Genomic DNA, 15,239 nt, shown 5'->3' with positions numbered 1-15,239 from the left:
GGAGCCAAGGCGCTGACCGAGAGGTGATGGCAATGAAAGAGGAGCCAAGGCGCTGACCGAGATATGATGGCAATGAAAGAGGGAGGGGCTGGGTCAATGAAAGAGGAGCCCAGGCACTGACCGAGAGGTGATGGCAATGAAAGAGGAGCCAAGGCGCGGACCGAGAGGGGATGGCAATGAAAGAAGAGCCAAGGCACTGACCGTGAGGTGATGGCAATGAAAGAGGAGCCAAGGGGCTGACCGAGAGGTGATGGCAATGAAAGAGGAGCCAAGGCGCTGACCGAGAGATGATGGCAATGAAAGAGGGGCCAAGGGGCTGACCGAGAGGTGATGGCAATGAAAGAGGAGCCAAGGCACTGACCGAGAGGTGATGGCAATGAAACAGGGAGGGGCTGGGTCAATGAAAGAGGAGCCCAGGCACTGACCGAGAGGTGATGGCAATGAAAGAGGAGCCAAGGCGCGGACCGAGAGGGGATGGCAATGAAAGAGGAGCCAAGGCGCGGACCGAGAGGGGATGGCAATGAAAGAGGAGCCAAGGCACTGACCGAGAGGTGATGGCAATGAAAGAGGAGCCAAGGCGCTGACCGAGAGATGATGGCAATGAAAGAGGGACCAAGGGGCTGACCGAGAGGTGATGGCAATGAAAGAAGAGTCAAGGCACTGACCGAGAGGTGATGGCAATGAAACATGGAGGGGCTGGGTCAATGAAAGAGGAGCCCAGGCACTGACCGAGAGGTGATGGCAATGAAAGAGGAGCCAAGGCGTAGACCGAGAGGGGATGGCAATGAAAGAGGAGCCAAGGCACTGACCAAGAGGGGATGGCAATGAAAGAGGAGCCAAGGCGCTGATTAAGAGGGGATGGCAATGAAGAGGAGCCAAGGAGCTGACCGAGAGGAGATGGCAATGAAAGAGGAGCCAAGGCGCTGACCGAGAGGTGATGGCAATGAAAGTGGAGCCAAGGCGCTGACCGAGAGGTGACGGCAATGAAAGAGGAGCCAAGGTACTGACCGAGAGGGGATGGCAATGAAAGAGGAGCCAAGGGGCTGACCGAAAGGGGATGGCAATAAAAGAGGAGCCCAGGCACTGACCAAGAGGTGATGGCAATAAAACAGGGAGGGACTGGGGCAATGAAAGAGGAGCCAAGGCACTGACCAAGAGGTGATGGCAATAAAAGAGGAGCCAAGGCGCTGACCAAGAGGGGATGGTAATGAAAGAGGAGCCGAGGCACTGACTGAGAGGTGATGGCAATGAAAGAGGAATGGACTGGGGCAATGAACTAAGGGCCCCTAGGAATGGAAGAGCTCGGTTATGAAAGAATGTTTGCGGTAATGAAAAAGGTACAGGGATGATGAATAATATTCCTGTGGAAATAAAGGACAGACTATGGCAGCCACAGGGGTACAGAGGCAGTGAAAGAGATGTTAGGGCCATGATCAATGTGTCACCTAAACGAAGTGATGCCAGTCTGTGAATTTCCTCCATGTCTTCATGGCCCAACCAAAAATGCAATGCTGGATATTCAAAGTCAGTTTTAAACTTAAACAGACAAATCAATACTTGGATAAATCAAAACATCAAACTGAAAAAAGGGCCTGATTTAGAGTGCGGTTATAGGACTCCTTCACCCAGACAGAGTTACCACACTCCAAATTTAATATCCACATTTTAACATCACTTATAGTGGCAGGAACTGCCGTCCCGGAGGTTCCTGTCAATGCATTGAAAGTGTGCCATACAGCTCTGTCAACATGACAGAGCCGTACAGCACACCTTCACTTGCTTTAATTATTTAAAACAAAATCCCAAAGTGGGAATTCCGTTTTGAAAATAAAAAAAGGTAGGATCCCCTCACCCTGGGGGTTTTCTCCCTGACATGGGGGGGGGAGGAAATAAGTCAAAATGTTGCTACTTTCACTTACTGATGGAAGTAAAAACTTGCCATTTGTTTGCCCACTCTAAATATGACTGGCAGACAAATGGCAAAACCTCCAATGGCCTGGCGGTGTATCTCAGTGACAGAGACCAAGTGGACTCTGCCGCTGACATACTGAAGGTCAACCCAACTCTAAATGAGGTGGGTGGACCTTCAGTATGATGGAAACCCTTTCTGCCGCACTCTAAATCAGGCCGTATGTATTTACCACACAGCAACTGGTTTATACAACTAACAGAATTGAACTGTTCTGTCAACATTTCAATGGATGAGTCCACTGGCGTAGAATACGCAAACGTTTACCTATGAGAGAAGCTTGAGCCAGTAAAGTGGGATTGAGTGAGACTACATAAACGACATGTTGATAGTATCAATTCCCATGCACACGCTTCAGTTTAGATAAAAGTTCATCAGTTGTAGATGAGACGATGGAGGAAAGTTATGTATCTTGACGTGTTTTTCTGTTTGTCTTTATTCATCAAAGTCCAGCCTTTGTGTTGTTTTGATGAATAAAGACAAACAGATAAACACGGCAAGATACATTACTTGCCTACATCGTCTCATCTACAACTGATGAACTTTCATCTAAACTTAAGAGTGTGAATGGGAATTGATACTATGGACTTCGGACCTTTGGGTCCAAACATTGAGGGTTTTAGGGGTTTTCCCTCACCTGGTGCACCGCAAGAATCACTGAATTGTTTATTGACTTCACGCTATTTGGCAGGAGCCATTTTTCCTGTGTTAATTAATACCCCCAGATTGCTAGCACAATCCAGACATGTTGGACTCCTATTTAAAACAAAGGAAAACCACCATCACCAACCCATTTCCAACAGTCCTCTCCAAGAGTAGGTTAACCCAGTCTCTACATTTCTTCAAACAACCATCAGAAACTGAATTCATGGATCCTGTCAGAGCAAGCAGGCTAGCTGATTGCCCTTCTGACCCTTGTCAACCGCAAATCCTCAAGAACATTCTTTTAACTACCTCTGCTGCCACACCAGCCAGAACAATCATCAATAATTCTTTAACTATAGGAGTCTTTCCAGAAGACATTAAAGAGGCATACATATGCCCATTAGTAAAGAAAACAAACCTGGATCCACATGACCCCAACAACTACAGACCAATTACAACTGACCTTTCCTGGCCATACATGTACATATGGGACTTTATATACTACAACGTTATTCCTCTTTACTATTTACCATATACATGTGTACATTTCTATGAAGCTATGTACCTATACATTTATTACTTTATTCCTACCGTAGGGAAAAAAACCTTAAACTCTCCAATTTACTACACTGTGTCATCCTATACCTATTTCAATATATCCTCTGCCTCCACTCTCTGACTTGTCCCAAACTCATTGTCCTACTATGATCTCCCCATTAAACCTTTCTAGACTCTTCTCTCCTCTAGCCCTCCTTCGACTCATCCCAAACCTCCTCCTAATACTATGATCTCCCTAATAACCTATTCTAGACTCCTCCCACCTCTACGTATTCAATCCAACTAACAGACTCACATGACCACCACTCAAATTTAATAACTTATATGTCCCTATACTAATCCACCACTAATCCACTTTGGGTCTGGAGTAGCGTGCTACTCGCCACAAAAATGCTTCAACACCCTGTCAGGGGTAGTAAGCGCTATATACAATGACAGTATCCAGTATTTTTTAAATAATACCTAATATTGAGCATAGTCGGTCTATTAATATGCAATACTTTAGCAGATACGGCATCTGAGACCCAGGAACGTAATGTGATTTGTCTAGGACTTGTCTAGGGTCGCCTGGCTTGCTAAGAATGGTAAAGATTTAGAAAATCGTTCTACTGAGACTCCGCCCAAAGTAAATCACATGAATGCTGATTACCCTAAGAGAACAAGTCACATCCTTTTTAAGTGCAAGAGGCGGCCCTACAAGGGCGGCTCGTCTGTTCTAATGGAAGAGGGTCGCCCCACTGAATTGCCCCAGAGACAAAAAATAAAATGTTAATTAAGCGAATTCTTTACCATTTTATTTTTCATCACCCTGTCCCGAACAGTGTGTCAGGCTGGGGGCGGCGCTGCTGTGAATGGCATGGAGGAGGGTGGACTGCCTTTGCACTTGTTTAAAGTGCGCATGTCTCTTTAGCCCGTTGTCTTGGGACGTCCAGCCAGACATGCGCACTTTGAACCTCTGAACCCATCTGTCTTAAGACAGCTGGATTGAGAGTAAGTGCAGGCATCCAGTGCCCTCGGGAGCGCCGACAGAGGCCGCTCACTCCAATCGGGGCGCGGCTCGCATGAGAGCAGCACCAGGTTTGCCTTGGGAGCCTGCCTCGAGGAGAGAAGGCGATGGAGGGCTTCACTTCATTGCAGCTAGGTAAGTGTTTTATTTTATTTAATATATTTTCAATTAACCCCTGCCCGCCCTACCACCCTCGGGACAAGCCAGCCGCCACTGTTGCCCAAGGGAATAAGTGAAATAAGAGTGACATGAAAGAGGCCGGCATGGAATTAGATAATAACTATCCTTATACTGGAGACTCATATGGAACCGGCGCTCCCAAGCTGACGTCAGCTCGTCCACCAACTGATGGGCTGAGACTGAGAGCAAGAGTGAGTACCGCAGAGTGGCGGAACCGGTTCACACCACTCAAAAAACAGTCTGGGCGGGTGGGTGAATTAAGCAGCTCCAAGGAAGGAATAAAATCCCTGCTCCCTGTTTCCATAGAAGCATTCTTCCACTGGTGTGGACTGTGGCCAATTAATTTTACACACAAGCCCTGAGGGCAATTGCAGCAGCGGGTCCCTGGAGTGGAAAGGGCAGCTCAGAGATCAGATTTGTTCTGGGTGTTGGTCTCTGGTGTGTGAAGGTCACCCCTGGGCAGACAGGACTGTATAGGAGTACGCTCTGACCCAGCAGCTGTGTACAGGAGCATGTGCTTATCCCACAAGTATGTACAGGAGTACATTCTGATCCTTCAGCTGTGTATAGGGCATCTGCTTATCCCGCCCCTCTGTGCAGGAGTACACTCTGATCCTGCAGCTGTGTATAGGGCATGTGTGCATCCCACACATCTGTACAGGAGTACACTTGGCTCCTGCAGCTGTGTATAGAACATGTGCTTATCACACATCTCCGTACAGGAGTACACTCTGATCCTGCAGTTGTGCATAGGGCATGTGCTTATCACACACCTCCGTACAGGAGTACACTCTGATCCTGCAGCTGTGTATAGGGCATGTGCTTATTACACACTTCTGTACAGGAGTACACTGATCCTACAGCTGTGTATAGGGCATGTGCTTATCAAACTCCTCTGTAAAGGAGTATACTCTGATCCTGCAGCTGTGTATAAAGCATGTACTTATACCGCACCTCTGTATAGGAGTACGCTCGGACCCTGCAGCTGTGTACAGGAGCATGTGCTTATCCCACAAGTATGTACAGGAGTACATTCTGATCCTTCAGCTGTGTATAGGGCATCTGCTTATCCCACACCTCTGTGCAGGAGTACACTCTGATCCTGCAGCTGTGTATAGGGCATGTGTGCATCCCACACATCTGTACAGGAGTACACTTTGCTCCTGCAGCTGTATATAGGGCATGTGCTTATCACACACCTCTGTCCAGGAGTACATTTTGATCCTGCAGCTGTGAATAGGGTTAGCCCGCAAGTATGTATAGGAGTACACTCTGATCATTCAGCTGTGTATAGGGCATCTGCTTATCCTGCACCTCTGTGCAGGAGTACACTCTGATCTTGCAGCTGTGTATAGGGCATGGGTGCATCCGACACATCTGTACAGGAGTACACTTTGCTCCTACCACTGTATATAGGGCATCTGCTTATCCCGCACCTCTATGCAGGAGTACACTCTGATCCTGCAGCTGTGTATATGGCATGTGTGCATCGCACACATGTGTACTGGAGTACACTTGGCTCCTGCAGCTGTGTATAGGGCATGTGCTTATCCTACACCTCTGTACAGGAGTACACTCTGATCCTGCAGCTGTGTATATGGCATGTGCTTATCACACATCTCTTTACAGGAGTGCACTCTGATCCTGCATCTGTGTATAGAGCATGTCCGTGTCATGCACCTCTGTATAGGAGTACACTACGATCCTGCAGCTGTGCATAGAGGCATGTTCTTAATCCTGCACCTCTGTACATGAGTACACTCTGATCTTGCAGCGGTGTATAGGCCATGTGCTTATTACACACCTCTGTGCAGCAGTACACTCTGATCCTGCTGCGGTGAATAGAGGCACGTGCTTATCACACACCTCCGTACAAGAGTACACTCTGATCCTGCAGCTGTGTATAGGGCATGTGCTTATCCTACACCTCTGTACAGGAGTACACTCTGATCCTGCAGCTGTGTATATGGCATGTGCTTATCACACATCTCTTTACAGGAGTACACTCTGATCCTGCAGCTGTGTATATGGCATGTGCTTATCACACATCTCTTTACAGGAGTGCACTCTGATCCTGCATCTGTGTATAGAGCATGTCCGTGTCATGCACCTCTGTATAGGAGTACACTACGATCCTGCAGCTGTGCATAGAGGCATGTTCTTTATCCTGCACCTCTGTACATGATTACACTCTGATCTTGCAGCGGTGCATATGGCATGTGCTTATTGCACACCTCTGTACAGGAGTACACTCTGATCCTGCAGCTGTGTGTAGGGATTGAGCGTATCATACACTTCTGTACAGGAGTACACTGATCCTACAGCTGTGTATAGGGAATGTGCTTATCCCACACCTCTGTACATGAGTATACTCTGATCTCTATACTCTGGGCATGTGCTTATTGCACACCTCTGTGCAGCAGTACACTCTGATCCTGCTGCTGTGAATAGAGGCATGTGCTTATCACACACCTCCGTACAGGAGTAAACTCTGATCCTGCAGCTGTGTATAGGGCATGTGCTTATTACACACCTCTGTGCAGGAGTACACTCTGATCCTGCAGCAGTGTGTAGGGATTGAGCGTATCATACACTTCTGTACAGGACTACACTGATCCTACAGCTGTGTATAGGGAATGTGCTTATCCCACACCTCTGTACATGAGTACACTCTGATCTTGCAGCGGTGTATAGGGCATGTGCTTATTACACACCTCTGTACAGGAGTACACTCTGATCCTGCAGCTATGTGTAGGGATTGAGCGTATCATACACTTATGTACAGGAGTACACTGATCCTACAGCTGTGTATAGGCAATGTGCTTATCCCACACCTCTGTACACGAGTACACTCTGATCCTGCTGCTGTGAATAGAGGCATGTGCTTATCACACACCTCCGTACAAGAGTACACTCTGATCCTGCAGCTGTGTATAGCGCATGTGCTTATCACACACCTCCGTACAGGAGTACACTTTGATTCTGCAGATGTGTATAGGGCATGTGCTTCTCCCACACCTCTGTATAGGAGTACACTCTGATCCTGAAGCTCTGCACAGGGCATGTGCTTCTCACACACCTCTGTACAGGAGTACACTCTGATCCTGCAGCTGTGTATAGGGCATGTGCTTCTCCCACACCTCTGTATAGGAGTACACTCTGATCCTGCAGTTGTGTATAGGGCATGTGCTTCTCAAACACCTCTGTACAGGAGTACACTCTGATCCTGCAGCTGTGTATAGGGCATGTGCTTATCACACACCTCCGTACAGGAGTACACTTGATCCTGCAGCTGTGTATAGGGCATGTGCTTATCACACACCACCGTACAGGAGTACACTCTGATCCTGCAGCTGTGTATAGGGCATGCACTTATCACACACCTCCGTACAGGAGTACACTATGATCCTGCAGATGTGTATAGGGCATGTGCTTCTCCCACACCTCTGTATAGGAGTACACTCTGATCCTGCAACTGTGCATAGAGGCATGTGCTTATTCCTGCACCTCTGCACAGGAGTACACTCTGATCCTGCAGCTGTGTATAGGGCATGTGCTTCTCCCACACCTCTGTATAGGAGTACACTCTGATCCTGCAGCTGTGCATAGGGCATGTGCTTCTCAAACACCTCTGTATAGGAGTACACTCTGATCCTGCAGCTGTGCATAGGGCATGTGCTTCTCACACACCTCTGTACAGGAGTACACTATGATCCTGCAGCTGTGTATAGGGGCATGTGCTTATTCCGCAAGTATGTATAGGAATATACACTGATCCTGCAGCTGTGTATAGGACATGTGCTTATCACACACCTCTGCACAGCAGTACACACTGATCCTCCAGTTGTGTGCTTTCCACGCACCTCTGCACAGCAGTACACACTGATCCTGCTGCTGTGTATAGGAGCATGTGCTTATCCCGCAAGTATGTATAGGAGTATACTCTGATCCTACAGCTGTGCATAGAGACATGTGCTTAATCCTACACCTCTGTATGCCAATATACCCTGATCCTGCAGCTGTATACGGGGACTTGTGCTTTTCCCGCTCTTCTGTACAGGTGTACATACTTAACCTGCCACTGTGTAGAGGAGTGTACTCTGACCCTGTTCCTCTACCAACACGCCCTCACCTTACCCACTGTTTATAGCGATGGTCTCTAAACCAAGCCTCGACTGTGAAAGAGCAGGTCCTTGCCACTACAGGTACCTGTTACCATATTATGCATCTGCTGAGGAAAGCCCTCCCTTTCCTTCCTCTCTCAGCAAGAAAGGCCCTGGTCCAAGCACTTATAATTAGCAGACTGGACTACGGCAACGCGTTACTCGCCTCTGCCAAAGAGAAACTGCTAGCCAAACTGCAAGTGGTCCAGAATATGGCTGCCTTTTTCATCTGCACCCTTTCTTTGGGCTCCGCTTCTACACCCTAATTAAGATCTTTAAATTGGCTGCCTGTCAAGAAAATTATTATTTTAAAAATGTGTTGTATTACTCATAAGGCACTGTTAGGCAAAGGCCTCAGCTACCTAATTTCTAAATTAAAACATTACTGTCCAGCTAGACGCCTCGGATCAAGTGACAAAGCTTTGCTCGCTGTCCTGCGCATCAGAAAGTCTAGGACGGGAGGAAGGTTTTTTTCCTACTGAGTCCCTATGTACTGGAACGCGTTACCTTACCACGTGTTCTGACCATCTGGAATTCAGGATACTACTCAAGACAGAATTGTTTTGATCTGGTGTTTCCTTTGCCGGCGATCATCCTGTGCGCCGAGACACCCCTCCCGGGGTGAATCGCACGCTATATAAATAAAAATAACAAAAACCTACTAATAGCTCATTGACACACCTGGACCGCATGCTCAAGGAGAAACACGTTGCTACCTGTTTATGATTTTTATGAATGTTATGGTATGTAATTTATATTTAATATAGCACATAATATTTAATATAGCACACAACTCATGCGGAAACAAATATTCAGTAAAGGGGGGGAAAGGATTTAGAATAGATGTGATTTGAGTAGTTTTCTAAATTTACAGTCGTTTGAACAAGTGCAAACGTGAAGTGGAAGCTTGTTCCAGAAGTAGGGAGCAAGGTAGGCGAAAGCCTTTCCTCCGCTGCGGGTCAAGCGAATGATCAAAGAGTGACCTTTACAGCCCTAAAGCGCGTCTGTAGACAGGTAGCATTATACTTGTCCGTAGAGACAGTGAATTGATGTCCTACGCAAGACCCAGAGTTGTGCTGTTATCGTGTTTTGTCGCTGTTCTTAGGAGTGACACTGAAGCAAAAGGAGTGAGAATATTGCGCTTAAGCTTTAGATGCTGGTGTACGGATGGGTAGAGTGTGTGAGTGCAGTGAGAACTATGCAGGTAGTGTTTGCTTGTCATGCGTATATGGCAGACACTACTCAAACTGCGTTGCTACAGACATGTGGCCCCACATACACCTGTGTTTAAGAACAGCGTTAGAATGTTTGCGGTCATGCAAGAATGTTTCTGTGGTTTAATTATGCAGCAAACCATGTACCCAGTATTTGCAGGGTGGGGTCATCTTACCTGATCCTTCTCCAAGAGTAACCCCAGCTTGCTGTTATCAATGGCGTATTTCACAAAGTGCATATCAAAGTCTTCAATACGAAAGTTCAAGTCCCCAAACCAGAAAACGACACTGGAGGAAGAAAAGGAGATCAGTGAGGATGGACAAGTGGCAGGGAGACAGCCCCATCGCCCTGCCCCATCCGCTGAAGTAGCTCGACTCTTGTGGTATGGTGCCTGTGCTTGCATTATGTGGATCCTGGCCTGCTGCTCACTGAGCACAAGATCTGTCCATCAACGGGGAGATGTGAGGAAGATAAAAGGGAAGGTTCCAGCAGGGGGCTGTGTCTACATGTGCATTGTGGGTTCATGTAGGACGGGCATCTCCTTGGCCTTAAGTCACCCCGCGTGTGATCAATATCAACCTAGCAGAATTCCATGCAGCCTTTATGCTGCACAAAGAAAAGGGCAACTGCTCAGTGGGTCCACACTTGACCCAAGACTCATCTGTGATGGGACAGCTTACGCGACTTTTAGGGGATCCCTACTAAACTTTGCAAGAGGGGAGCACATCATAGTACGTTATGCCTCTGGGTCAACTGTAGGGGTTTCCAGCAAAGCGGGGCAGAGGGTCTCAGCAAAAAGCTCCATTATGACTAATGCTGCCATCTGCCCTGGTCTGACCAGAACAGTTTCGGTTGGTCTGCTCAAGCAAACCCCTTCCCCACAAAACCCTATATCATTTTCAGGAGTGGGTAACTCTTTATTGGGGTCGGTGAGATCACCTGCCTTGTTGGAGAGTACACTGTGATATGGTCTGCAGGGCTACAAGGAAGGCTGGAGGTCTTCTAAGGATTGCTGCGATAATCTGTGGGTTTGCTGTTGTAGAGGAATAATGCCCCTTGTAGGTTGTTAGAGTCCTGGGTGAAACGCCCATTTTTTTCAAAATGTACTTGTGGAAAGGATTCCCAAAGACCCAGGCCGAGTGTTGGGCTTGCTCACAATGCTTGCTTGTGTGGGTGGTTGTAGAACATTGTCCATGACGGCTGCCCGGCTCTGAATGCTATTGTTGAGTGGATCAGGCTTAAACTAAAGCCGCAAACTCAATTCAATGGTTAACGGCAGGCTGTTCACAAAATGAGAACACGCTGTGTAAAGAGGCGATCAGCCGTGTGGACAAGCATGGTAGCTTCTTGTACCATGGCTCTTCACTGTCTGCATAGAAGTACTTTCATCCAAAATTTAGGAAATTAGCTAAAGGAGGGGCCAAAATGTATTCCTGCAGCTCAGGAATTACAGTGAACTACCCTCTCTGGGTTCCAATATGCTCAATTTCGGTTAACATTTCTGGCAAAGGTTGTCCAATTAGGTGCGATTGAGAGCCACTGTACCCAATTAGACACAGTGTGTTGACATTTGATCAATTTCAGGGACCTTGATGGCAAACTACTAAGACATGAGCTCCCAACAGCTGCACCAGAGTGGACGATAAATATATGGTTGCAGATGCCAGAATGATCTGTGCCAGAACAGATCACCCAATCAGGAGAAGGTGATTGGGAGAGACCAGATGGATTGAGATGTAGACAGGTAGCAAGCAGAGAACTAGTGCAGCCAGATCCCAAGTCATTCTTTTGGGATGCAGAAATATGGACCACCAATACATGAAAATGGGTGCATTATACTTGACTATCAAGTAGGAGAGGGATCGATAGTCAATCATGACAGCTTGCCAATCGATCCCAGGGTATACAATGCAAAAACATGCCAAGCAAAACTTTGAGAATGATAGAAAACATAGGATGGTGATTAACAAACAGAAGTTAAAGGAGTTACTACACACATCTTGGTGAGACCTCACCGGAAGTATAAGGTGCAGTTTAGAGAAGACTGCTTCAAGTAGAGAGAGTATAGAGTCCCGCAACAAGTACTGCCTGAATAGCATGTCTTTTGTGTGGTGATCTAGGGATTGAAAAATGTGAAGGTGTGTGGGGAGGGTGGTTCATGCAAGTGATTTTCTAGTCATGTCTCTCTCAAGCATAAGGAGAAAGCACATGAAGTATGTTAAAGGAGTCATAGTATCAGACAGGAGAGAACAAGACCCTGAGGGGACTGAGCTAGGAAACGATCTCCCAAAATGCCAGTGTCTCTGAAAGGCCAGTAAGGTCTGAAGCAGAAACAGGTACCCTTGATGTACGCATAGCATGGGACCAGCTCTTCCCTTGCTCCACAAGAATATCAGGAGGACCGTACAAACTGGAAAGGTCACTGCTACCAAAATAGGTAATGAATAAAGGAAAGTGCTTTTCAATGTGAGCTGTAGGTCACTCCATAAAATATACATACACATCCCTACAGACAGTCCATTAGATTGAATTCTCACAATTAAAAATAACATTACTGAAATTTCAATTACTAATAATGCAGTTACATTGAAAATCCCACTACTGATAATACTGTTACATTGACTAAGCTAAGTACAATAGTAAGTGCACTGAAAATAAGGCTACATTGACTAAGTTTAAGCACAATAAACGTACTAACCTTTAGCCTAACGTTAAACCCTAATACCTAATTTACTTTAATCTAGAATCTAGCACCAAATTGAATCCTAAACATTACCTTCACGCTAGCATTATTAACCCTAACTCTAAATTATACCCTAAACCTCAACTGAATCTAACGCTGTCTCCTCAACTAAAAAAACCTCATCCTAATGCTGACCCTAACACTATCTCGTGCCCTAATCCCTTGACCAGATCCTAAACCAAAGCCTTAGTTAGTCCTTAGCCCAAATCAAAGCCTAATTCAAACCATATACCTGCCCATTCTAAACCTAACTCAACCACTTAGCCAAACCCTAACCCGAAAAATCTAACAATACTCCTTAGATTAACCCTAGCTCTCACTCCTGCCCTTCGGCTTATCTAATTATTACTGGTGGCATTCTCGCTTGTAGTAATTGGGAAGTAGTAGCATCAATGTAGTGATACATTCATGTCACGGATTCTCAATAGTGGGGTTGCACCCCCAGTGTGAGCAGGTTTCGCAAAATCTCACCATGTATCCAGGAGGAACAGTACAAGAGACACTAGGGTGAACCTGGTATTTTAGGTAGAGTTTGGAATATCACACATGCTGGTTAATGGTCAGGAGAGAAGGGCTTTGCACAATGAGATCTACTTGAAAAATACCTATTTTGTTGTTTGATTTAAAGGGGCATCCTACTGAAGGATATCTCCATCTACCGCAAAACCCACCAAAGCATCAATCAGAAAGGACCCTTGCGCAATCTTTATTGTCGATGATGCAGACCTGGTTAAAGAGGATTAAATCTTTTTTCCCTTAGTGATGAAGGTGTCTCAGATAGTTGCACCATGCAGTAGGGAGTGAGGAATAGTAGAACAGAAAGATGGTAGTCAGTGTTGGAGGATGAGCGCCAGGAGTGATGACCATGAGAACTTGCATATGTATAGACGAGCAGACGAGGGTAAGGAGACACAAGTTACCTACTCGTGGTCAAGGACACCATTGGCCAAGGGACCTTCAAACTGCTGCAATTGAAGGATGCTCTCAAAATTTTCCATCCGTTGCTCTGAGTTCTCCATGTGAGCTGGTAAATGGCAGTTCAGGAAGCACACCATGTGACCAAATAGAGACATGCGCACACTGACACCTCCCTTATTGCCCTATGAGAGAGAGAGAAAGCATATCCTGTTCAAAGTGTCATTGTGCATTGAGTGTTTCTGTAAGGTAATCCATCTTTTTAACAGTTTTTTTGCTTAGGACTGCTGGTAATATGGCAGCCACAGTAGCTTTAAACAGTGGGTTAAAAAGCTAAGCCACGCAGGCTCTATTTAAAAGCAGAAGTGTTTTCTGTTCTCAATGTTGGCACATCTATGAGGTAGCTGTCAGTGCCAAGGACTCCTGTGCAGTTGCAAAGTGCAGGTAATTTTCTCATGTGACCTTTAAAATGTAACGTACATTTAGAAGTGCATGCTTTTTCAGAAGCCGTGCTACAGGAGCCTCTAACTGTTAAGTGATAGCTAGGCCAAGATTTACTACATTTGACGCAGCGCAATGCAGCAAGAGCACTTGTGGTGCTGCGTCAAATGGACAGAGCAGGAATGAGCCATATTCACTAGGATATGGTGCATTCCTGCTCTCTCTGAGTGCAGCCTGGTGCAAGGGTGCTTGCGTCACAGACAGGATTGTGTTTGGGCAGGAAGGAGCTCCTTCCTCCACAAAAACAATCAACAGCAGCAATTTCCTCTTTCTATGTGTGCTGCAGAATGTAGAACACGCAGAAAGAGGAAATAATAAGGAAAAATAAGCATATTTCTAGTTGTTGCGCCTCTGTTGGAATGATGTACCATTTTAACACAGTCCCAGGTTTATTATTTTTAGTACATTTGGGAATGAACCAAAATCTATGCGTGGGAACGGCCGCACTCCACCCACGAAATGCCTTCCCAATGCAGAGTAACACCAGGCAGTGACTTGCACTGCCGTGTGTCACTCTAGGGGGGAGATTTACTAAGCTTTTGCGCCGTGTTTGCATCACATAAATGACGCAAAACGATGCAAAATCTTTTTTTTTGTAATTTACTTTCCAGCGCTAAACTTGTTTTGCATTGCGCTGCTTCGTGTTACTTTAAGCCATGGGGGCGTACCAAGGGTGGTGCATGGGCGTTCCCATGCAACCACCCAAGGTTTCTCACGCTTAACCCAATTTACAAAAACAGTAGATTGGGTTTAGCATGAGAAAAATGCTTTTCAGACTTTACATGCGTGCTGCACTGTGCAGCACGCATACAAAGTGGAAACAACTTTCCCTTGTGTCAAGCATAGTATTTTGTACAGGAAAGGTACCCTTCAGGTACCAAACCTATGCTGGGTTTATGCACACATCCTAGCGCTGCGGGGCTAAGGTGTGTGCATGACGCATGGCAGCTGCAATCAGCGCAAAGGAAAGTGGAGGAGAGAGCCATGTCTTTGAAGATATGGCGCTCCTCTGCTCCCTCTCTGTCGCGCAACACACCACAGCCTCGCATGGGGCTGGGTTGCACAACTTTTTTGTAAATCTCCCCCTAGATTTACTAAGCCATGCAGAGCCACACAAGATGGCTTTGCATGGCTTAGTAAATCTGACTTAAGGGCTTGCGTTGCCTTGCGCATAGCTGCCAAGGTTTCAGATTGCTATGTGTGACATTTTCATAATTTCAGTGTATTTATGAGTGACATTTCAACGACTATGAGTGACACTTTCTTGTGAGCAAAATCAAACAATGAAGACGAGGGAAACATAAATATCAGAAATTACACACATTTGAGCAACAAAAAACTCTA

The 15,239-nt window shown here is 46.3% G+C and overlaps 1 protein-coding gene across 3 annotated transcripts in view; it reads right to left on the bottom strand.

Moving 5' to 3' along the window:
- Positions 1-15,239, bottom strand: part of INPP5J (inositol polyphosphate-5-phosphatase J) — a 372,973-nt gene that overhangs the window by 50,778 nt on the left and 306,956 nt on the right. For all 3 annotated transcript variants that reach the window (XM_085636028.1, XM_085636026.1, XM_085636027.1), the window contains 2 exons: positions 13,404-13,579; positions 9,912-10,023 (listed from right to left, as the gene is read on the bottom strand). In XM_085636028.1, coding sequence (XP_085492154.1) covers positions 9,912-10,023; positions 13,404-13,579 — 288 coding nt within the window. The remainder of the gene's footprint in view (positions 1-9,911; positions 10,024-13,403; positions 13,580-15,239) is intronic.

Source organism: Triturus cristatus, chromosome 11 (assembly GCF_964204655.1).
Source record: "Triturus cristatus chromosome 11, aTriCri1.1, whole genome shotgun sequence".
Lineage (NCBI taxonomy): Eukaryota > Metazoa > Chordata > Amphibia > Caudata > Salamandridae > Triturus > Triturus cristatus.
The sequence above is the reverse complement of the archived record's forward strand: the minus strand, read 5'-3'. Positions and strand labels throughout refer to the sequence as shown.